Source organism: Podarcis cretensis (assembly GCF_951804945.1).
Source record: "Podarcis cretensis genome assembly, chromosome: 6".
Classification (NCBI taxonomy): Eukaryota; Metazoa; Chordata; class Lepidosauria; order Squamata; family Lacertidae; genus Podarcis; species Podarcis cretensis.
Genome location: NC_137175.1, coordinates 68,131,634 through 68,154,068, shown reverse-complemented (window position 1 = coordinate 68,154,068; position 22,435 = coordinate 68,131,634). Strand labels below are relative to the sequence as shown.

Below are 22,435 nucleotides of genomic sequence, written 5' to 3'. Positions count from 1 at the left end.
ATTATGCATGAAGGTGCTGAGAGTTAAGACAGCTCAAGGAATGCCTGTGTTGAGTAAAGGAAACTCTTCAATATAATAGCAACAGGTTTTCGGTGCCAAAAGTGTTGGGTAAAGGTGTATCTGTTTATTTTTCCTTTCCTTTCCAAACCCCCATGCAAGAGCTGAAAATACTTCTGCTTTAATCTTCAGCATCTTGGTACATTTCTTATGTGATTATTATTATTTAACAGACAAGGACAGATCTTCTTTGTGCATGCAGGTCCTGCTATCTGCCCACCCGCTATGTGAAAATTCAGTTATCCAAACATAAAGAATTATGCCCAAACCTTGCTATACACACTACAGATTCAGATATCCAGACAGATGGAGTTTGCCTACTTCCTTACTTGTTTTTTGGGAAGAAACCATGCAGGGAGGAAGTGGGGAGATAAATCAGGGAGCAGGAGGGAGTGGACAAACCAGTTTTCCTTTTGTCTCTCTCTTGCTGGTTGGCTGCAGCCATTTCAGGAAGAAACTATGGAGGGAGTGGGAGAGAGATCAGATAAATCACAGATTAGAAACGTTCCCATAGAAATCATTAGAAATTGTACTCATTTTGTGAATGCTTGCCAAATGAATGATTTCCAGAGAATTCATTGTGGTTGGTGAGCAGGATAACTCAGCGTTAGAGCTTTGAATTCACATCCCTCAGATACAGCTCTATAATTATAAGATGACATTGATTTTACTGTGAGGATTGCCTACAGTGATTCTGTGGCATGCAAGTGTAAGCAGTAGTCAGATAAAGAAATTTATCTTCCACAACTTCTCAGCTTGGAAATGGTTAGGTGCAATCTTTCCAGCTTGACTAGGCACATTGTTTTCATTCATGGCATTAGTTTATTTTCTGTCTGGATGTTCTGCTTCTATAAGAAAGAAGAGAATTAGGCCATTGCCATAATCCTAGGGCCACTTTAGTCCAACCCTTCTGCTTTACCCCACCCTCGTGAGGAGCCAGAGGAGGCCTTCCACTTCCCTCACAGGTAGCGTCTCCTGCACGTACCTTCCACAGCATCTCCAAGGCTGTGATCCTCTGTGCACTTTCTTGGGAGATAGCCCCATTGAACTCTGCCATCGGGGAGAACAAAGTGTGTTGTTTCTCAGGGCTCTCTCAGCAAGACAGGTGGCTTTTTTTCAGAACATTACTTTTCTGCTTTATCCTCTTTTCTTCTACTGCTGTTCTTACTTCCCATGCATTTGTACATCCTGGACTACTTTTTATTTTGTAATAGGCAGCTTTGGTCAGAGATTGTTCTGCCAACCCTGGGAAGGGGACATAGAACAGGAGGCTGAAGAAAGCCATACAAATCCAAGTTTAATGTGATTTTATTTTATGAGACATCTTGAGGGCTTTTAAAGGCAAAAGTCAGAATAAAAATAAATCTCATAAACGTTCTCCTATTCTGCACCTCAGATTGTAAAACTGCATTGAAGGATTTTGTTTGCTAGGTTTATCTTTAGTGAAAACAAATCTGTTCTCTATCACATTTCAAAGATTACATTAGAAGTCATGCAACACCCTATTAGAATTTTTCATTCTGTCTTGGTTGCATCTCTGCCTTCAGGGGACATTCTGTTTCTTCCTGTCTCAATAGTTCTTCAAAGCTGTCCAGCCACATTTCTCTCCTATTCCTAGCTATCAAAGTGTTTTTAGAGCTGATGAATGAATCTGATAACTTAAAAATCAAGCTCATGTTAATTTTTAAGGGGGAGAGGGGGAAATGTCTTTTCAGTAATGAAGCCATTCTAACATTTCTATTCTTAAATTTTGTCTTAGAGAGAAAAACTCACAAAAATACTATTTTCCTTTAGCATTTGTGGATCTGCTTAAACGGTTTGGATTCTTAATATTATTCATTCTCTTCCCCCCCCCTCCCTCTTTAACAGGATGAAGAAAGTATCCCTGTAGCATATCGAGAATTACCAGAATACAAAGAGCTGCTTGAGCTAAAAAAGCTGAAGAAGCAGAAACTGCAGCACATGCGTGCCGAAAGTGGTTTTGTGCAACACATAGGCTTTAAGGTTAGTAAAGCTGGAGGATTAAGTAGGAGTTTTCTTGCCACTCCTTTAGTCAACTTGGGTGGCAGGGTCATTGGATTAGAACAAGCGTAGTGTTTTAGAGTGGTCCATGCAAGCTGAGTAAAACTTAGCTAAAGAGAGATTGAGAAAAATTATAGCTGTTTTCGGGACCTAGCCTTCATGTTAGAAACTGGTTATATTGCACCTAAGACTGTTGTAAGCTGCCTGGGGAACTGCTGGTGAAGGGTAGGTAATAAATTTCATTATTATTACAATTATTTAATCTTAAGTAAGATTGCACTGGCAGTGACATTTCCAAAAAAGTTTTCTCCCTTGAACATTGTCAGAGATGAAACAATGACGTTTGTAGGTGATCCTGAGCTTTTTGTAGAGCTAGTTACCAATAACTATAGTAGTTGCATTGCAACCTATCTCATAGTTCTGAAAGGGGAGATGTTAGAGAAAACAGTTTATGATGCAAACTAGCTCTTAGCAGCAGTTTAGCATCGACTGCGGGTACCCAGGGTGGGTGCACGCCAGGTTGCGGTGTGTATGTGTGCCAGCCTCACCCACACTGCCAGAGCGACCCCCACTGGAGCAAAGCAGGGCTGCATTGAGTCACCTGCCCGCCCATGCAGGGGGGAGCCCTGCCAGCCGATGTGGCCTTGGTGGGCAGAGAGGGGCACTGGGTTGGGCCATGCTGGGGGTGCTTGGTCACGCCTGGTTCATGCCACCTCAGAAATTGTGCTCACGGACTCCCTGGCACACACACACCCCTACGTTACAGCCCTGGCTCTTAGGCACAGCAACTTATTTCCTCTCTCTCTCTCAGCCAGTTATATTCTCCTATGTGTTCTTTCAGTATTGAGGGTGAGAAAATATTCCTTAAATCACAACTTTTGATGCCCTCTCTGTAGAGAATGATAACCTGTAGAGACTTACATTTTTGGAAATTGCTTTTGGAAATGGTTTTCCTGAGTGTTCTCTCCTGAATCTGTTTTCAGTGCGATAACTGTGGAATCGATCCCATTCAAGGCATTCGGTGGCACTGCCGAGACTGCCCTCCAGAAATGTCTTTGGATTTCTGTGATTCTTGTTCTGACTGGTAAGCAACATGCATCTATGACAATTACTAACAATAAGCTTAAGACGGAAATCCGATGCATACTTTTCTCAGTGGGTCATCTCTGATTAGAGGAATAAAATCACATGTAATTTCTACCCCCCCCCCCCAATTTAAATCATGATATGAAATGCGTACCGGAAAGTTACATAATTTTGCTGAGGATAAAATATTGTATGCATAGGGTATAATTATGATATTTTGTAGGGCATTTTTGACAAATGTTTAGTGTGAGAATTTTTGACAAATGGAATACACCCATGGATTTCTTTGTGCGGAATTTCACACTTAACAAATAATGCTTCTTCCTTTTCTTTCAGTCTGCATGAAACAGACATTCACAAGGAAAGTCACCGATTGGAGCCTATGTACAGAGCAGAAATGTTCTTAGATAGAGACTACTGTATGTCCCAAGGCCCCACTTATAATTACCTTGACCCCAACTACTTTCCTGCAAATAGATGACATGGAAAGCAAATCTGCAACCTGAAGCTTAGTATCCTCTCTGAAAACCAACCGTGGCACTGTTGACGATTCTGTGTCCACCTTGGGAAGATGTTTGCTTTCCCAGGAATGTCATCCTCAGCATGAGAGCGTCCCGAGTGCCCTCATCAAAATCCTGCTCTCTGACCTGTCATGATACTAGATAACTGAACAGAGGTTGAACATTCCTAGTGTGCGGAAAGCTTTTGGGGGAGATTTTCTTTTCACTGTGTTAGTTTGGGGGGGGCGGGGGTGTGTGTAAGTTGGTTTAATCTGAAGAGAGGAGTTGCAAAAGTGTGGCCGGAAACGAAAGCACACATTAAGGTTAGTCATTTCCAAAGAACTTGACTACTAGGAGATGCAGAGATGATGAAGTGCGTACATTAAAAAACAGTTAAGTAGTTTGCAGTTTTGTTGTGAAAATAGTTTGCAGCACAGAAAACTGACTTCTTTAGGCAGAGTTTTAACCTAAGACAGTGTTTGCGTCTAGAACGTATTCTTAAAACAATCACTGTCTCTGTGATGGTCGGTAATAGGCCTTTATAAAATTGGAGCTGCTTAATCAAGTTGATGTTTCTTTACTTTCATTTCATTTTCTTTTTTTCTTTTTACCACAACAAAATTTTATTTACCAACAGTGAAGCACTACAGGAGGCAACAGTGGCACTGCTTCCTTAACCAGCTCATGGTGTGTGAATATTATAAAATTGTCACGCAAATATATTTTTAAATGTAGTGTTATATAAAATGACCATGTGATGTGTACAAAAATATGGTGAAAAGTGCCAGTGGTAGTAACTGTGTAAAAGTCTCTAATACCCAACATTAACTCTTATAAAGTAAAATACACAGCCTTCTGCCTCTGTATTTGGAGTTGTTAATGCAACTCATCAAAGAAAACTGCCTAATATAAATCATATATGGGAATAATTTTCCTCTTTTGTAGTATGCACAAGATCCATGAAAGATTGTATTTTTATTACTATTTAAACAAGTGATTAAATTTAGCCTGAGCAGTGAGCAAGGGTTCACATGCATTCTTTTATACTGCTGGATTTTGTTGTGCATCATTTAAAGCATTTTGTATGTTTCTTCTTATCTGTGTATACAGTATGTTCTTAAATAATGTTCAATTGTCAGGAGAACTGTGAGAAATAAACTATGTGGATACAGTCTGTTTATATATAGAATGCTTACTGTGACTTTTTTTTGAGGTTTGACTATTGAACCAACATTCAGAATTGAAAATATAATTTAGCTCTTAAACTCAAGGGGCATCTTGATCCCCTTAAGGGGCTCAGTGTGTCCTGGTAGCCTTTGCCCAGCTATTTACTCAGCCTCTTCAAAGATTATGCACAAATACCCTGATCCTGGCACACCCGAATTCTGAGCCGTGTTTGTTCCCACTTGCAGATAGACCTTTTGCGCATGTGCTACTCTGTTCACTTTGATGGAGGATGTAGGTTTGCACATGTGTTAATGCTCATGCACAGCTGTATACTTTTAAAATGAATGGAGCAGCACATTGGGGTGCATGTCAGAATTACCGTGTCTTTAAGAAACCACTGGATTGGATTGACTACAGCAAATAAGTATCAAGCGAATAAGTAACATTTCCATGTAGCTTCTCTATGGCTATGATGCAGTCGTTCCCCCCAGTATTATAATTGCAGAGTAAAAAGGAAAAGCATTTTGGTACGCTTTATTAGCCTAAATATAGCAATGATCGAAAAACCTTTGTAATATTTGTTACATATTTTTAGCTAATATATCATTTTGACATGTATAACTTGTGATTCAGAAATAATGATTATTTTAACTGTAATAGATTTCCACTTGCTTAAAAAAAAACTTGAATTTTCAGAATGACTTCGAGTACATGTTTAACTTAAATATGGCAGTAAGTAACTAACAAAGAATTGGCTGGTGCATTTGATAGCAGTTTTGATTTGTTTATTCACAGTGTTAATTTTCACAGTGTTTGTTAGGTGTAATCACTCTTTGTTAGAGGAGCTTGAGCATTTTTTTAATATATTGAGTAGATGATGCAGTACCGTTTCTAATGACTGAGCAGTATAACACATCGTCTGTAAGCATATCTCATTCTTTGAGAAATTTAATAAACCAAATTATATATAACGGAAAAGAATACACCTGATGTATTTCACTTTTCTCTTTAACAAAAGCAAAGGCAAATTGCTTTGGGAAAGACAAATAACTATTGCAAATATAAATTATGTCCTTTTTACATATGCAAATGGTGTAACCCATCAGCCTTGATAATTCTTTTACACTGCAACATTCAAAGTTTGTGATGTGGGGGCGATCCATTGCCATACCAGCCGTGACATTCAGAAAAGGGATTGGTTCTGTAAGCCACCACACTGAGCAGGGGCTCTGTAAGCAAGGCAGCCAATTTGATGTTGGACCCATCCTAATACACTTCCTGTGGGATTCCATTGTGTGCCAAACACAGCTGGGGAAAACTAATGGGCGAAACACAACTAAATATCTTAGTTGATCTTTTGTTTTAATTAAATAATTGGTTTATTTGTTACATCACATCACCCATTTTCTAAGAAGTACATGCTCAAATTGCATATTACAGAAAGTGTAAGCCAGCAGCATACCCATCAAAGCCATATAAAATAGGTAGTTAATCTTCGTCTAAGTTTGTTTGGATGATCTTGATAGATTTTAAAGTCAGCTTTGGGGGGGCGGGGCTAAGTTTCTGACTATATTTTTCCTGATAATCCAGAAGTAACAAACTTTGTGTACATCGAAGGTTTATGAAAGATAAAATGAAACCAAGATAAGTGTGGCCTATTTTGGAATTTTAAAACCTTGTGGTCATTTCCCCAAACCTTGATAAGTAGCGGAGATCAATGTGCAAATCAATGTTTTACGTGAGTTTCTTCAAATTTGCAATGAAGTTATTGCTGTGCTTCCTTATATGTCCTGAAAAACTGCTCCCACATGCCTGACTTGTTCCCACAGCAGTTGCCATAATATTGCATTAATAATCAGGAACATCCATGGTTGCAGGGAAAAGAAAAGCGCCCTTGATAGTTCACAGAGTAGCAAGCTGTTTATTGTGCAAATTTAAAGCAAGTTGAAAAATGCAGAGGGATCTGCAGATAATGGAAGTAAAAATATTTAAAACCCTCTCTGGATGGCTGCTTTTGTTTAATGAAACCAAAAGTGCAAAGTAAAAATTATTACTCCTAGCATTTGTCCATACATTTTATTTGTTTTACATCTTCAGTACAAGAAAAGTAGCTTGAAAAATACAAATCTGCTTCAAAATGCAACTGTTGACAGAGAGATGAATCATGCAAGAAGAAATAGTAGATGGCCAGGAGAAGGTAGGAGCCAATTCTGAAGAAATCAAATATGTTTTTATCTTGTTCAGAAAATCTCAGCATTTTTACTTATTTGTGAAATCAATTTTACTTGCGTCCAGAGATACCTTGACTTGAGTGGAAAAGTACTTCTACTTATGCAAGGCACCCCTACCAACATCCTCTAATTTCCCTGAGCTCCTATGTCTCATCCTGCATCAGGAGTCAATTTTAGGGTGTGCAGGGGTTTTTAGTGAGGAGGGGGAGCCAGGGAAGCATCACTGCATCATTGGCATTCTGCCCAATCTTCTTTGGCTCAACCCATTGTGTTTTGTGCAAAGAGTGTGCTTGCCGATTTATAAACACAGGCTGAGTAAAACACATCTCTTTCACATGTTCCTCAGGCAATGAAAGACCTAAAATTGAGATTTACAGTTGAAATACTTGTCAGACAACAGAAAACAACATGTATTGATGTGATGCCCCCATATTCTTTAAAGGGTGCATGTTAGCTATCTTAACATATGTATTTTGACACTCAAATACTATAAGTGCTTATACATTAAGTGCACCAGCAATATTTGGCACCGGTTTGTTGTTGTTTTAACCAGACCGCAATATCCTTACATTATCACATTTAAGTACATAGGCTGTTTGTACCCATTTTGGTGTTGACACAGCAGCTGATCCCATAATCATATTTGTTAACTGCTTAACATTTTACTTACTACATTGTATAATAAGATACCACTTTTTCAGAAGATTTCTTAACTTCTGCTGCTTTGTGTTAAATGACTGCAACTCAACTGCAGGCATGTTCCACCAGTAAGATAAAATGTCAGAAAACAGATTTTTTTCAAGCATTATAAGAAAAAAAAAGCTTAAATAGTCTCAGAATTGAGCTGTTCGTTTACAGAAACAAAACATTTCTGTCAGTTCTGCTGACTGTCAGTTAACTGGAAACTCGGATGCTGTATAGTATACCAGGTAATAGTGAAATGCAAGACATGATTTCTAGGAATTAGAGTTGTTGTTTACCATGCTGCTTTTTAACCTGCAAAGTGCAAACCGTATGATAGACAACATACAGTACTTGAATGTTACTGTACTGCATGGGTTATACAGATTTGATTATTATTATTTTTTACAAAGTTTACAATATGCACTAATCTTTCAAGGCAGCAGCTGTGGCTTTAGACAGCATTTTTGATGACCACCGACTGTGCATATGAGATAGAAAGCGTTGCAATTACACGGAAAGAGATGATGCCGTTCCTTCCTTTTTCAGAAAAGCATCGACAGAAGCACATGCTTCAAGGAAAACGTCTTCTGGTGTCCCTTCTGCATTTATCTGTTAAAAAAAAGAGATTTTATGCATCAGATAGTTGAACCTCAAAAAGGAAACCATTCTGGTATTCTATAATTATTCCCTCCAAAGCAAATTCAGGAGGTGAGTGTCTACAGGATTCGTCAAAATGCTGCTGAGAAGCAGCACTATGCTTGAGATAACCTTCAGTTCTGTTGAAGTACAAAAATCCTAAGGGCAAAAACAAAACAGCCTGAAGAGGAATGAGCATGCTCAGTAGCTGCGAGATGCCCTGTGAGCTAGAAAATAAAGCTTGGTTTCCTGGTTTTTATTTTTAGTTAAGTTTTGTGAAATTCATTTCAGGATAGAATGTGTGTGCGTGACCTTTTTGAATACTCCTGCAATAGGGCATTATTCAGTGCTTTAGTTAAACAGTGCAGTTGAGTATATTAAGTACTGAGCTATTTAACAGGCCATTTTCAAGATTTTCTTAAAGCTATGCACAACTTGGAACCAAGTTACCTAAGGGACTGCCTTCCCCTATACTAGAGGTTGGGAGCTACCAAACAGAAACAGATGTTTCCTTTAAAAACACACAACAACAACCACCCTAACTTCTAAAGTGCCCAACACAAAAATCCTGAGACCTAGTTGCTTATAATTTGGTGGGCCAACATGCTTGCAAATGTTACCCACTTCTGTCATAAAAGGAAAAAAGTTATAGCTATTTCCTCATTTTCTAGTAGTGAAGGGGACTCACTTATGCCTCCGGATCCCAGTGACTGGGAATCACAAATGAGGAAGATGCTTCTGCACTCAGGGTGCTGCTTGTGAGCTTCCCATAGGCATCTAACTCGCCAATGTGAGAACAAGATGGGCCTTTGGCCTGATCCCACTGGGTTCTTCATATGCTCTTAGGAACCAGGCAGCCTCCAAAATGCTTTGGACCATGATAAAACTGTTTTCCAAAGTGCCAAACCAATATTCGAACTGAACATTGCCTGGTGCAAACCTAGGAAAGGATTATGGCCTCTTGGAAAGCTTACAGCACATGTGAATTAGCTCTTAGCCTTTTGGATGTATTCAGAAGAAGAAGGTACCATAGTCCAGTTCCAAAGCCTAGCCGGTTTACCTTAAACAATGGAATTTTGTTTTCATAATAGGTGATCACAGGCTCCATTGCTTGGTAGTAATTTTGGATGCTCTTCATGATGGCTTCTTCACTGCCATCCGAGCACTGGCTGCTCTGGCTTCTTTTCAGAAGGCGGCTGCTCATTGTCTTAGAAGAGCAGTCCATGCAGAGCATCAGAGATGGTTCGCCAATCTGGAAAAAAATGAGAAAATTGACTGAATATAAGAGCTGATCACGGCACAGCATTCTTCCTCATGGGAATGAGGTCAGAATGCAACATCCACATGGATTTTGTAGGAGAGATTCAGACAGGTGACTCAAGAACAATCTAAACAGGAATTGAGCAGATGCTCATCAAATCTGCAGATGACCCCAAACTGGGAGGGGTAGCCAATGCTGCAGAAGACACTCAGGATTAAAGATGACTTTAATAGATTGGAGAACTGGGCCAAAACTAACAAAATAAATTTCAATAGGGAGAAATGTAAGGTTCTGCACTTAGGCAGCAGGAACCAGTTGCACAAATATAAGTTGGGGGCAGCTGGATTGCTAGTACATGTGAAAAGAATCTATGGGTCTTAGTAGACCATAAGCTAACATGAATCAACAGTGCTGTGCAGCAGCAAAAAAAAACAAAAACTAATGTTATTCTAGGCTGCATCAACAGAAGTATAGTGTCCTGATCAAATAAAAGAGTAGTACCATTCTATTCTGCCTTAGACCCCATCTGGAGTACAAGGTCCAGTTCTGGGCACCACAATTTAAGAAGGATATTGTCCAGCTGGAATGTGTGCAGAGGAGGGCGACCAAGGTGATAAAGGGTCTGGAAACCAAGCCTTTTGAGGGTGTTGGGTATGTTTAGCGTGGAAAAGAGACTGAGAGGAGATATGATAGCCATCTTCAAATATCTCAAGGGCTGTCACATGCAATGATGCAGCAAGCTTGTGTTCTGCTCCAGAAGCTAGGATCCAAACCACTGGATTCAAGTTACAAGAAAGGAGATTCTGACAGTAAGAGCAGTTCAACAGTGGAACAGACTCCCACAACAGGTGGTGGACTATCCTTCAGTCAACGTTTTTAAGCAGAGGTTGGATGGCCATTAGTCTTGGATGCTTCAGTTGAGATTCCTGCATTGCAGGATGTTAGACTAGATGGCCCTTGGAAGTCCCTTTCAACTCTACAATTTGTTGATTCTAGGTATGTGCAATACTATGTAAAGTAAAAGGATTCTTACAACTAGCTTAACCCCCTGCCATATTGTAGACTCCTGTTTGTTTCAAAAGAAGCTTGTCCATTTAGCACTGGAAGCTGCTGTTTGAGAAAATAGTAACTAAAATAGCTAGTGTAGAAGCAGAGACTCTTGAAGCTGCAAAAATGCAACATCTAAATCAGCCCTGAGATAATGTTTTAATGGAAAAACACCTCTCCGTGCAGTGTTATATAGCAGATGATAACATAATTCATTTCATGCACAAGGAGGCACCAGTGTACCAAAAATTAGTCTCTGACCTAGTGAGGAGTTATTCTGACACAATAACACTGTTGGTGTGAACTGAGGAATCAACTATGCCATATTTTAAAATGTTGCATCACAATGACGCGAGAACAATTTAATAATATCCTGGAGGGAGCCGCTTATTTAAGGGGAAGAGGCCATTTTTGCCAAGATGAGGAAGTGAAGCCCATGACTCTTGGTGTTCTAATGACAGGATTAATCTTGAGTACTTTGTACAAAAAGTGCTTTATGACAATGTAATAATAATAATAATGCTCTCTTCATTGGTATTTCCTAATTAAAGGATTAAATGAAATCCCGCCAGCGCAGTTTGCATCAGGTGCACAGAGATAAGACTCAAAGGAGCTGCTGGGGGGAGGGAATATGTATGTCGTCATTCCCCTCAACCCATCTCAGCTAATTATTTAGGGTATTTTGAAGTAGCTGGCAAGTAATGTGCTACCTATCGGACGGCTTTAAAAGGGATTAGACAAGGGATTTGTGGAGGATAATGCTATTGGTGCCAGTTACCAGGGAACAAAAGTGGGAAGGATACTCAGGTCCTGCCTGCAGGCTTTCCATGGACATCTTGTTTGGCCACTGTGAGACCTGAGGACTGGATCAGAAGGCCCTGATGCAGCAGAGCTATTGTATTCCATCTCTCCATTAGCAAAAGGGAAAACAAAATGTGAATGGAAAACATATGGATCTGTAATGAAATAGCTCAGTGCTTTTTCTCACTGTCTTGTCTATATATTTATATCTTGGTTTCTTCTTTCTTTAAACAATTCTATGGCAAACATAAACTGTACTGCATATGCATCGGTTTCTAAATAGTTTGTATCGGTGCATTCCTAAATTGATATTTTGTGTGCTTTGTGTGCATAAAAAGTGATATGCAATGTATGAACATTAAACACAAGAGTTCAGCAGGCAGAGCTTTTCCTGAAGGGTATCTGCATACTAAGACATCATTTTTATGAATTTCGGCATGTTGCAGAGCAGTACGAGGCACAGGTCCCTTGCTGAAAAAAATTCCTGGCAGCCCTAATTAGAAGATAGGAAAGTGCCTTTTCCTGAACCAGATCATCAGTCTCCCATGCTCAGTATGGTCCCCAGCCATGCTGGGTGGGTTGATGGGAGTTGTAGTCTAAAACATCTGAATGGCACCAGGTTAGGGAAGGCCGATCTACCCAGACTGACAGTGGCTCTCCAGGGTTTTCAAATGGAAGTGTTCCCCAGACCTACCTAGAGAAGACAAGGATGGAACCTGGAACCTTTTGCATTCCAAGTGAGTGCTCTGCTGTTAAGCTGCAGCCTTTCCCTTCACAATGTGATAATGCTCACCTAGAATATAATTTTCACCACTCCTCTTCCTCTCCTCACTTCTTCCCCAACCTTATACTGTAAAGGTAAAGGGACCCCTGACCGTTGTGGCCAGCATGACTAAGCCACTTCTGGCGAACCAGAGCAGCGCACGGAAACACTGTTTACCTTCCCACCAGAGCGGTACCTATTTATCTACTTGCACTTTGATGTGCTTTCGAACTGCTAGGTGGGCAGGAGCAGGGACCGAGCAACGGGAGCTCACCCCGTCACGGGGATCTGAACTGCCAACCTTCTGATAAGCAAGTCCTAGGCTCTGTGGTTTAACCCACAGCGCCACCTGTGCCCCTACCTTATACTGTACTCAACATTAATGTCTTGTAACAAATGTAATTGATATGTAGGAAAGACTTTACATCCTGAAAAAAGTGAGAATGCACATATTTTTGTAAAACAATAAAATCTTTAAAGAATAATAATAATAAATGTTCACCTGGCTCTCAAATTCTTCTCCTTGCTTCATCTCCTGGGGATAACCATCAATCAGGAACCCATTTGTGCCTCCCATATTGGCAAGTATAACTTCTTTCAGGAGATCCGTAACAATATCCTTAATGGAAGAAGATTAAATAATTTTTGTTTAGAAACCACTTTGACACCGCAGTGCTTTGGAGTGAGACACAGACAAAACTCACAATCCTAGTGCATCATTTCAGGCCCATGTGCTACGCCACCACCCTTATCAGCTGAGGATGCGCCAACATCCTCATTGCACATTTTCACAGGAAGTAAAATGCTTAGTTACCAAACTACTGGATTTTAAAAAATAATCTCATCATAGTCAGAGCTGGATTAACAGCTGACTCAGCATGGGACCTTTGTAAATATAGTATGCCAAGAGAGCTTCTAAAATAGCCTAAATCAGTGTGAGGGAGGCAAAAAAAGCCTATGATGCCTTGAAGTAAGCATGCTTTTTGTGCCATACTGTGGTTGAATTTCAGGGTGCCAAAGGAATCTTTGGCTAGTAACAAATGATCTTCTGAAATGTGTTGTGGAAAGAGGACTTATTCCAGCAGCAGAGAATGTGGTGGGGCTGAATCTCTTGCCTGATCTCCCTCTAGCCAAGTCACTACTGCACAGTCAGATGAAGATGGGGAGAACCAAGGCAGCAGCAAGGTCAATGTGGTGTAAGCACACTGGGAAAGCCAATCCAGTGTTCCATTCTACATTTGCATTGTCACTATTGCCCCTGCTCCTCCCTGTCTCTGTGACTTGGGCAGAGGGAGGTCAAGTAAATGGCCCAGCCCCACTGCACAATCCATTCCTGACATCCTTTCAAACAGCTGGCAGTCATAAGTGCACTAAATGTTCTTTCCTTCTTTGGGTTTTGTGTCTGTCAGATTCTCTGTCAGACACATCACGTCTCCGGATCACAGCTTACCCCTGGTACAAGTTTGCCGCTTTCCAGGTTATCTCTGATGATCCTGCTCCTTTCTGATAATGATGACATTTCACGCTGGATGAGACTATCCGTCGACAGATGCAAAAATCCATACTTCTGTGCTAATTTCTCGCACTGGGTTCCTTTACCAGAGCCTGGGCCTCCTTTGTGAGCAAGCACAAGTTCTTAAGTTTGAGACACATCAACCCAATTCATCATGAGACAGATCAGCAAACAACAAGATGCTGCAAAATGGCGTTTGGAGTGGTGGAATAAAGCTCTCCTGAATTGCTGAACCACTGAAGCCCATCAACCTTTTTTAAAAAATTTAAAATTATACCAGTGCCCCAAACAATATCTAAGTAGAGGTCCCTAGAGCAGGCTTGTAAACAGCCACTTGCCTGACTGTAAGAAATAAGACTAGCTGACAGGCAAGCACTTTTGTAAACTTGATGACAATGAGACAAGTTTTTCTTCACTTTCTTCCCCTATCTCACCCTTAACACACCCAGGCTGTTGACAGATGCCAAATAATAGTAACCTTCTAAAACCTATCTTCAAAGCTGCCTTAGTTTTGATACTAATCTGCCGCTATCACTGTTTTCGTCAAGTATTGCTGCTGCAGGTGAGTCCCAGTAAACAGCCTGATACACTGCTCAGAGCAGGGACAACAAGGAAAAAACACGACATGCATTACTGACTGTCAACCCAGTGAGAATGTGTGTGAGTGCACATCTAGACCCAAATAGGGCTTTAAAAAAGGGTGTTTGGCTTGGCAGGAGGTTGCTGCTAAGGACAGCTCAGTTTTGTTAGTTTTAACATCCTTTTTTACAACTAGAATGATGTGAGCTGTGCATCTTTTGTTAGCTCTCTTCATATGACCTGTTGAATGGATTCCACAATGTGGGTTTAACATTTGTGTTCTTAGTATTGGATGTTGTTAACCGACTTTTGATGTGTTTAAACAGCTAATTGTCAAACTTTAAACTGTGTCATAATTTGTATTTACTTTAGCTATTGTTTTTAAATTGTCTGTTTATTGTACATCTCTTGTGAGCACAATGTGTTTGTGGAAAATGTGGAACATAAATAAAATGACTATGATTCTTATGACAGCTCCTCCGGCCTCCCACCCATTGGGTGACAGAAGAAGAGACTAGTGGCCCGGAGGCAGGCAGTCACCATGGGCTCATTCAAGCTGCGGAAACAAAGCCCTGCCAGATTTATGTAACTCTCTATGGTACCTCAATTCTCGTCTCTGGAGAAACACATCTACTCAGTAATCACCATGAGCAATATTATTGCATATGTCAGTTTTACAATGTTCCAGCAGAGGAGAGATTACTGTCTTTTATACATTTACTTGTGATAAATCACATACACACTTCTATAAATACTAGTCACTTGCTGAGAAATGATGGTCATTGTGACTCTATGTGGTGGTTATATAGGGCAGCTGCTGGTGCCCGTTACTCTCTTGGACAGATGCATTGTAATAAGAAAACCAGTAATTGCAAGTGCCCAGATGAGAAACGGAGACCAGCAGAGAGGAGACAGCTAATTGCTACTACTGCATGTCTTGTTACAAAGACTAGATGTGAAAACTTGCCTCTTCTCTTCTGGAAAACGAGGAACCTGATAATCAAGAAACAAGATCTAATAGACAGAATTATTTTATGTTTTTTGTTCCCTCTGCCAGTTCCTTTACAGTAATAATAACCTGTACCTTAGAAAAGAGCCCAAAATACTTATCCACAATGTGATTTAAAAAAGCCCAAAAGCTCTGTCAGTGCTGTGGAATTGACCTTTTCTTCTCATTTCTTTCTTGTTTCTGCAAAGCATATGTAACTTTTCAGTTACAGGTAGGTAGCCGTGTTGGTCTGCCATAGTCAAAACAAAATAAAAGAAAAAAAATTCCTTCCAGTAGCACCTTAAAGACCAACTAAGTTAGTTCTAGGTATGAGCTTTCGTGTGCATGCACACTTCTTCAGATACACTGAAACAGAAGTCACCAGACCCTTCTATATAGTGAGAAGGTGGGGAGGGGTATTACTCAGAAGGGTGGTGGGAATGGGTGATTGGCAGATAGCTGTGATGAGCCTGTTGACGACTCTTAACGACTGCAATAGGTCTTACAGGAAAAAGCAAGGGGTGAGAAGGTGAAAAATGGCTTTTTTCAATTCTACAGACAGAGATTCTCACCTAAGAGATCTACAGCAAACCTTTTTAGAACTAAAATACCCAGCAGATGAAGTTAGACAACAGATCAACAGAGCCAGACTGATACCCAGAGAGAACTTGCTGCAAGACAGACCCAAAAAAGAAAATAACAGAACACCTCTAGTCATCACATACAGCTCCCAAGTTAAAACAGTACAACGCATCATCAGAGATCTACAACCTCTCCTGGACAATGACAGTTCTCTTTCTCAAGCTCTGGGAGGAAGACCTTTCATTGCCTACAGACAGCCACCCAATCTTAAACAACTCCTAACCCACAATAATACTACTACCAGACTTAACACGGACACTGGCACCAGAGCCTGCAATAAACCCAGATGCCAACTTTGCTGCCACATACACCCGGACAACATCATTACTGGCCCCAACAACATCACACATACCATCTCGGGACTATTTAATTGCTCATCGTCTAACATTGTGTATGCCATCAAATGCCAACAGTGTCCTTCAGCTCTCTATATTGGACAAACAGGCCAAACCTTACGCCAAAGGATAAACGGACATAAATCCGACATCAGGAATCACAAGACAGAGAAACCAGTAGGAGAACATTTCAATCTCCTAGGACATTCTATACAAGATCTCAAAGTAGCTGTTCTATTACAAAGGAATTTCAGAAATAGACTGGAAAGAGAAGCTGCTGAATTGCAACTTATCACCAAACTTAAAACCATGGAGAGACCTGGTCTTAACAAGGACATTGGATTCTTATCTCATTATACATGACAAAGCCATTTTTCACCTTCTCACCCCTTGCTTTTTCCTGTAAGACCTATTGCAGTCGTTAAGAGTCGTCAACAGGCTCATCACAGCTATCTGCCAATCACCCATTCCCACCACCCTTCTGAGTAATACCCCTCCCCACCTTCTCACTATATAGAAGGGTCTGGTGACTTCTGTTTCAGTGTATCTGAAGAAGTGTGCATGCACACGAAAGCTCATACCTAGAACTAACTTAGTTGGTCTTTAAGGTGCAACTTTTCAGTTATAGAATACCTTCTCCTCCTCTTCAAGAATATAAATAAAAGAGGATTTGAAACTGGTTCTATGTTCTATTAAAAGTTTTTCACCCCCTCTTGCTTGGAATTGCTTGAGGTCAAAGATGGATGAACTGACTAAAAATAAGGTCAGCAGGACTGAGATGAATGCTGTTCTCACATGACAGGACTGATGCATTCCTTATAACTACTCAGTTTTGCCACATCTTCTGCTTCCCTCCACTTTAAGGGTAAGGAGTCTGTAGACACGGGGACTCTTGTCTTTTCCTAGGATCCCTCTTATGTTTTTTTTTTCCTTTCCTGTTTGGACTCGAGCTGTCATCCTACTTAGAGAAAAATCAAGCCTGCAATGCTACATGTACCCACTAGAAAGTTGAACCCAGAAAAAGTAAGCGTGCATAGGTTTAGACTCTAAGGCCAGTTGAGATGGGGAACCCCTAGAAAATACACAGGAGGGGTGGAGGAAGACAGGGCAAAAGTTGTGCAAGTGTAAATCCTTGCACTGATGGGACACATTATTCGGATACCACTCCTGGTTTCTTTGCAAGTTTCAGGAATGCAGACCCTAAATAAAGATTATGCAAAAGCAACGGGTTGCTGGTGGCCTTGTATGATGTCCCTGTTAGGTATGCTGCTGTGTGAGCATAGTCCTGCATACTGAATTGGGGACTAGCTGTTGTCTGCACCTTAGCTCTTCGGAAAATAACTTCTTGTAATAAGCCTGGCACAACAGAGTCTCCAGCTGCTACTAAAGCATAAATAATAAATAGCATACATCTGCACTGAAGATTTACTCAGCTGGAAATCTGTTGCAGATTTGGCATTTCCTTCCTAAGGCAGTGTGTGAATAATGGCCACCAACCAATAAACTCGTCACGACATTCACCTGAATCTGGAATATCAATAGAATACTATGCTGTTGTGGTATACGTTTTGCAACGCACCCTTGGATTTAGTTCCTTCAACAACAAAGGAGAGCATAGAAGTAAGAAGGATGAGAAATGATACACTGAGATCAAATAGACAATGGATTAACATTTAAGATGAAGTAGAAACATGTATTGGTTTTTGATACATTTCATGCTCACTCCTATATTATTATTATTTTGCAAGGAAATAATTGCAAAGAAAAGGGAGAAGAGTTGACTGGGCTGGCTGAGAAGCTGTCATGATGCTGACTGAAGCTTTGACATGCAGAGCAAGGGCATTAAGGAAGCTGTCCTGTGATGCATGCGATAACTTTTGAGGATGGCTTAACACATTTTTTTCACAAGGTAGACTATGAGTGGATCCTAGCTCTGGGCCCAGTCAGAGCAGCTCATTTGGTGAGGGCCATTTGTGATAAATGGCAGTAAGATTACAATGGGCCACTAGGGAAATAAAAGACACCAACAATTAATGCCTCACTATCTTGCTTCATATACAAGCTAAGTAGCTGAGGCTCAGTCATGTTGCCTTGTAAGAGCAAAACTAGCAGCCAGAACACCTGAACTTTATTTAAATAAGGCTGCTTGCAGTCTCTTGGAGTGCAGCAAGGCTACAACCAATAGTATGGATTAGACTATTGCCTGTTAATTTTGATTAAGCTCTGTTCTTGTTATATTATTTATAATTTCATTATAGTAACTGAATTTATCTGATGCTTGCTGTACTGATTATTTTGTCCTATTTGAATTTGTTTGTTGTGTTTTGTACTGTATTGAATGTTGTAGGTTTTGATGAGTTAATGCTTAATTTGAGCCTCTTTGCTGTGGGAAAAAAATTATATCCATAAAGGAGACTTAAACTGGTTATTAGGGGAGCCATCCTAACCCTCTGATGTTGATGGCTGGGTGGGGGAGAAGGAAAGGCGGGTACCTCTCTGACAGCTACCGGGGGGTGGGGAGGCTCTGCTGCAATGCAGAACTGACCTCTACCCAGGGGTCTTCCCACTGGCAGAAGCAGAGACGGGCCAGCCAAGGATCTTCTAGATCCTTTATGCTGCTCCATTCTCAGGTAAGGGACCTGATTCACGCCCCTCAGCTGTCCAAGCCTGAAACTGGTGCAACAAATAAATTCCACCTTCTTCCCCTGGTTGGCAGGACTTTGGATACAACAGTGGCTGTTCCCCAGGCACAGAATTAAGATTGCTCTATAAACTCTCTTTTTTAATAGTATTATATTGATATTTTTACTGAATTGTGTTTTGGTTGTTGTAAGAAACCCTGGGGGGTCTTTTAGGCTCAAGTGACATTGATGAATTAGTTATTGAATCTTCCCACTCTTCTATTGCAGCTTCCCACCCACGCAGCAAAAGCCAGTCCACAGGCATAAAAGGTGTTTCAGGGTTTGCAAATATTGTTATTTGTGCTGTGGCTGTTCTCCAAAGCAAAGTGGAGGAGAGGTTTTGTCCACCTATCATAAACTCTGTAGCCTCTGCTTATCTTCCTTTCTGCGGCATATAGGTAGTCTAGATTGAACCTTGGCTCTGATTTATGATACAGTAAACCATTAGAAGCATACCTGCTTATATCAACATCCTAGTGATACATTTATTAAAGGAGTGATTAAGTGGTGCTATTCTGTTATATCCTCATGGATGGCTCTGACCTGGTGTGGAGAAGCAGTGAGTGAAGAAATATTTAAGCAACCCCTTCCCCTAAGCCACCTCACTGCTTCCTATCAAGAAGCTGGTTGGTTTGTGTGGTGGGGAAAGTGCTGTCGAGTGTTTGTAACATGCAGCTGCAGTTGGTTATGGGTCAAGAAAACCCTGAAGGCTAAATCCCAATCCTCTGCTTTAGACCCAAGACCATCCCACATATGCATGTGATCAATAAGGCAAACATGAAAATATGCACCCAGGAAAACCTACTCTGCATTGCAAACAGGGATAGCTTTCCGGTAGCTCAGTTAACTATGGTAAATGATGTTCTATTTATTCATTACCCATCTGTGCTAGAAATCTGAGGCCCCTTTCACACAAGAAAGGGAAAATCACAATAAAAGCATCTACACAGAACACAGCAATCAAAATTGATTTTGCTAATAATATGCCCTTGTGCTTTAGGTACCAGAAAGGAAGCAACAGGCAGTCAGTGAACCCATGTGCAGTATTAACAAGCTCTCATTGCAGTACAACTGTTTAATCCTTGCAGTTCGTAACTAAGATAATAGATTTTCTTTCTTAAATATACTGAGCATCTAGCACATAAACCCAATTATGGAGTTATAATTGGGAATGCAATTTTTCCAAGAATCAAATAAATAAATGTCCAAGAGCAGATCTTTGGATTGTACTGACACTACTAAAACATCACCCAACACTCTCCAGAAATCTGTTAGGAGGCTATGCACGCAATGCATAAAATGACAAGAGTTATGCATATCCTCCTTTGCAAGGTGCTGAGTTTGTGTGGCTGGTCCATAATGGGATGGTTGTCAAGCAGAACAGCTGAGAGTGAATCACTATTGACTCCTTGATTCAGGCTCCTGATCATTAAGAGATAGGAAAGCAGCAGCAGAAGGAAAGAAATATTTTCCGAACAAACCCATCTCAAAACAGCCTGTTCTCTCAAACAAAGAGCAAGCTTGTCTTGACAGATAGCCCAGTTCAGGTTTTAAAGAAAAAATATTTCTGATGACTTTGTGGGCTGCTTTAAAAGTTTCTTTCACTAATCTTCCCTTTGGTTCAACAGCATCTCAGTTAATTTCTCGCTGGAAATGCTTTCAGAAAGAGAAAGAAAGAAAGCACAGATAACTTTTGATCATCCAGAAAAAGCTTTCAAAGAACCCCAGATCCTTTCATGACTCGTGTGAATTATTAGCATTCTGCGAAAACGACATATTTTCTGTCCTTTACAGCTCCTATATTAAGATCTGCTCTTTTGGTTTCAATAACTTTCTAATTATATTGGAATAATTTTAATAATAGATGGTCCCACTGATATTTGTAAAGCGAATGCTGCGCGTGCATATGCAACTAGCGCATAAAACATGGGTAATCCCTAGATATGCTTTTGAATTATGGTGCTGGAGGAGACTCTTCAGAGTCCCAGGGACTGCAAGAAGATCAAACCTATCCATTCTGAAGGAAATCAGCCCTGAGTGCTCACTGGAAGGACAGATCCTGAAGCTGAGACTCCAGTACTTTGGCCACCTCATGAGAAGAGAAGACTCCCTGGAAAAGACCCTGATGTTGGGAAAGATGGAGGGCACAAGGAGAAGGGGACGACAGAGGACGAGATGGTTGGACAGTGTCTTCGAAGCTACAAACATGAGTCTGACCAAACTGCGGGAGGCAGTGGAAGACAGGAGGGCCTGGCGTGCTCTGGTCCATGGGGTCACGGAGAGTCGGACACGACTAAACAACTAAACAACAACAACAACAAATCCCTAGATACAAAGGACTCCTGAACCACGTAGGGAAATCTTGCTTATAAAAGTGGGGCGGGGGGGGGGAGCCCTGGCCCTCAAAACTGACAGGATCTGCTGCTTCTTGCCTTTGCACTACACTGCAAATATTTACACAGAATAATATGCAGCTACCAGAGGGGGCACACATTCCCATAGGTCCATTCTTCCCCATCCTGAGATTAATGTTCTCTGAGACATTGGGAGGGGGAATTGCACCTCAGCAGTTTAAAGGACTGCAGAGTGAGGACTGGCTTCTGGGAATGTGTGCCCTTTTGCATGCAGGTATTTTCTGAGCCCAACTCCTAAAGTAGGATACTTTTTAAACTGTGAAGGCAAATCGTTTCCCAGCCCAGGACACAAGATTAACAGCACACGTATCCAAGCACAGATGTGGTCTATGTGCACTACATTGCTGGGAATGAAGTTGCACCTACATACACACTGAGATTGGGATTGGGATAGCAGCTCAACAGCCACTATGCTTGGATGCCAATTTAGGCATTTGTTCTGTTTTGGCTTACAGTTTGTGATGCTCAGGCATTCTCGGCTGATTGGGGAAAGAGGCATAAGTGGGAGGGAAATCGACTCCTCTTTTCTGGTGCGGGTTTTAACAAAAAAACAGTAGGGAAAAATACACAAGCTTTGAACATTTGGATTTGTGTGCGTAAACACATGTGCCTGTTATAACTGGCTCTCTTATATTTGCGCTTCCAGCTTCAAGTTTTATACTGGGTTCTTAGACTGGAATAGCAGGACAGCTGCCTAATTTATTTGGCTCCTAGACTGCATTTTCAGTTAATTACTGCCAAATCTTTTAATTAGCCCATCTCTCCCTTAACATCCGGAAGGGGGAAAGAATATCTATTAGTTTAGTTTTAAAACTTCTTCCTAAAGTTGCATCTCATTATGAAATCATTTGCTCAACTCTTTTATCTTAAATTTAAATGTGCATTTAAAAAAAACCATTGCCTTCTAGTTTTTTTTCTGGAAACCACTGAAAATGCTGGTTTTGCCCTATAAAGCTCTAAATGGCTTCAGATCAGAGTTTATGAAGGACAACCTTCTCTTATACAAATCTAGCTAGGTGGAAGAAGAT

At 40.7% G+C, this 22,435-nt stretch overlaps 2 protein-coding genes across 9 annotated transcripts in view; one reads left to right on the top strand and one right to left on the bottom strand.

Annotated features, from left to right (window-relative positions):
- Positions 1–5,815, top strand: part of ZZZ3 (zinc finger ZZ-type containing 3) — a 42,796-nt gene extending 36,981 nt beyond the window's left edge. For all 7 annotated transcript variants that reach the window (XM_079982567.1, XM_079982571.1, XM_079982570.1 and 4 more), the window contains 3 exons: positions 1,927–2,061; positions 3,063–3,163; positions 3,502–5,815. In XM_079982567.1, the coding sequence (XP_079838693.1) occupies positions 1,927–2,061; positions 3,063–3,163; positions 3,502–3,646 (381 nt within the window). In that variant the 3' untranslated portion in view covers positions 3,647–5,815. The remainder of the gene's footprint in view (positions 1–1,926; positions 2,062–3,062; positions 3,164–3,501) is intronic.
- A 1,079-nt stretch (positions 5,816–6,894) lies between these two features.
- The window catches only part of AK5 (adenylate kinase 5), an 85,281-nt gene continuing 69,740 nt past the window's right edge, over positions 6,895–22,435 (bottom strand). For both annotated transcript variants that reach the window (XM_079982575.1, XM_079982576.1), the window contains 4 exons: positions 13,706–13,869; positions 12,758–12,874; positions 9,444–9,635; positions 6,895–8,356 (listed from right to left, as the gene is read on the bottom strand). In XM_079982575.1, coding sequence (XP_079838701.1) covers positions 8,255–8,356; positions 9,444–9,635; positions 12,758–12,874; positions 13,706–13,869 — 575 coding nt within the window. In that variant the 3' untranslated portion in view covers positions 6,895–8,254. The remainder of the gene's footprint in view (positions 8,357–9,443; positions 9,636–12,757; positions 12,875–13,705; positions 13,870–22,435) is intronic.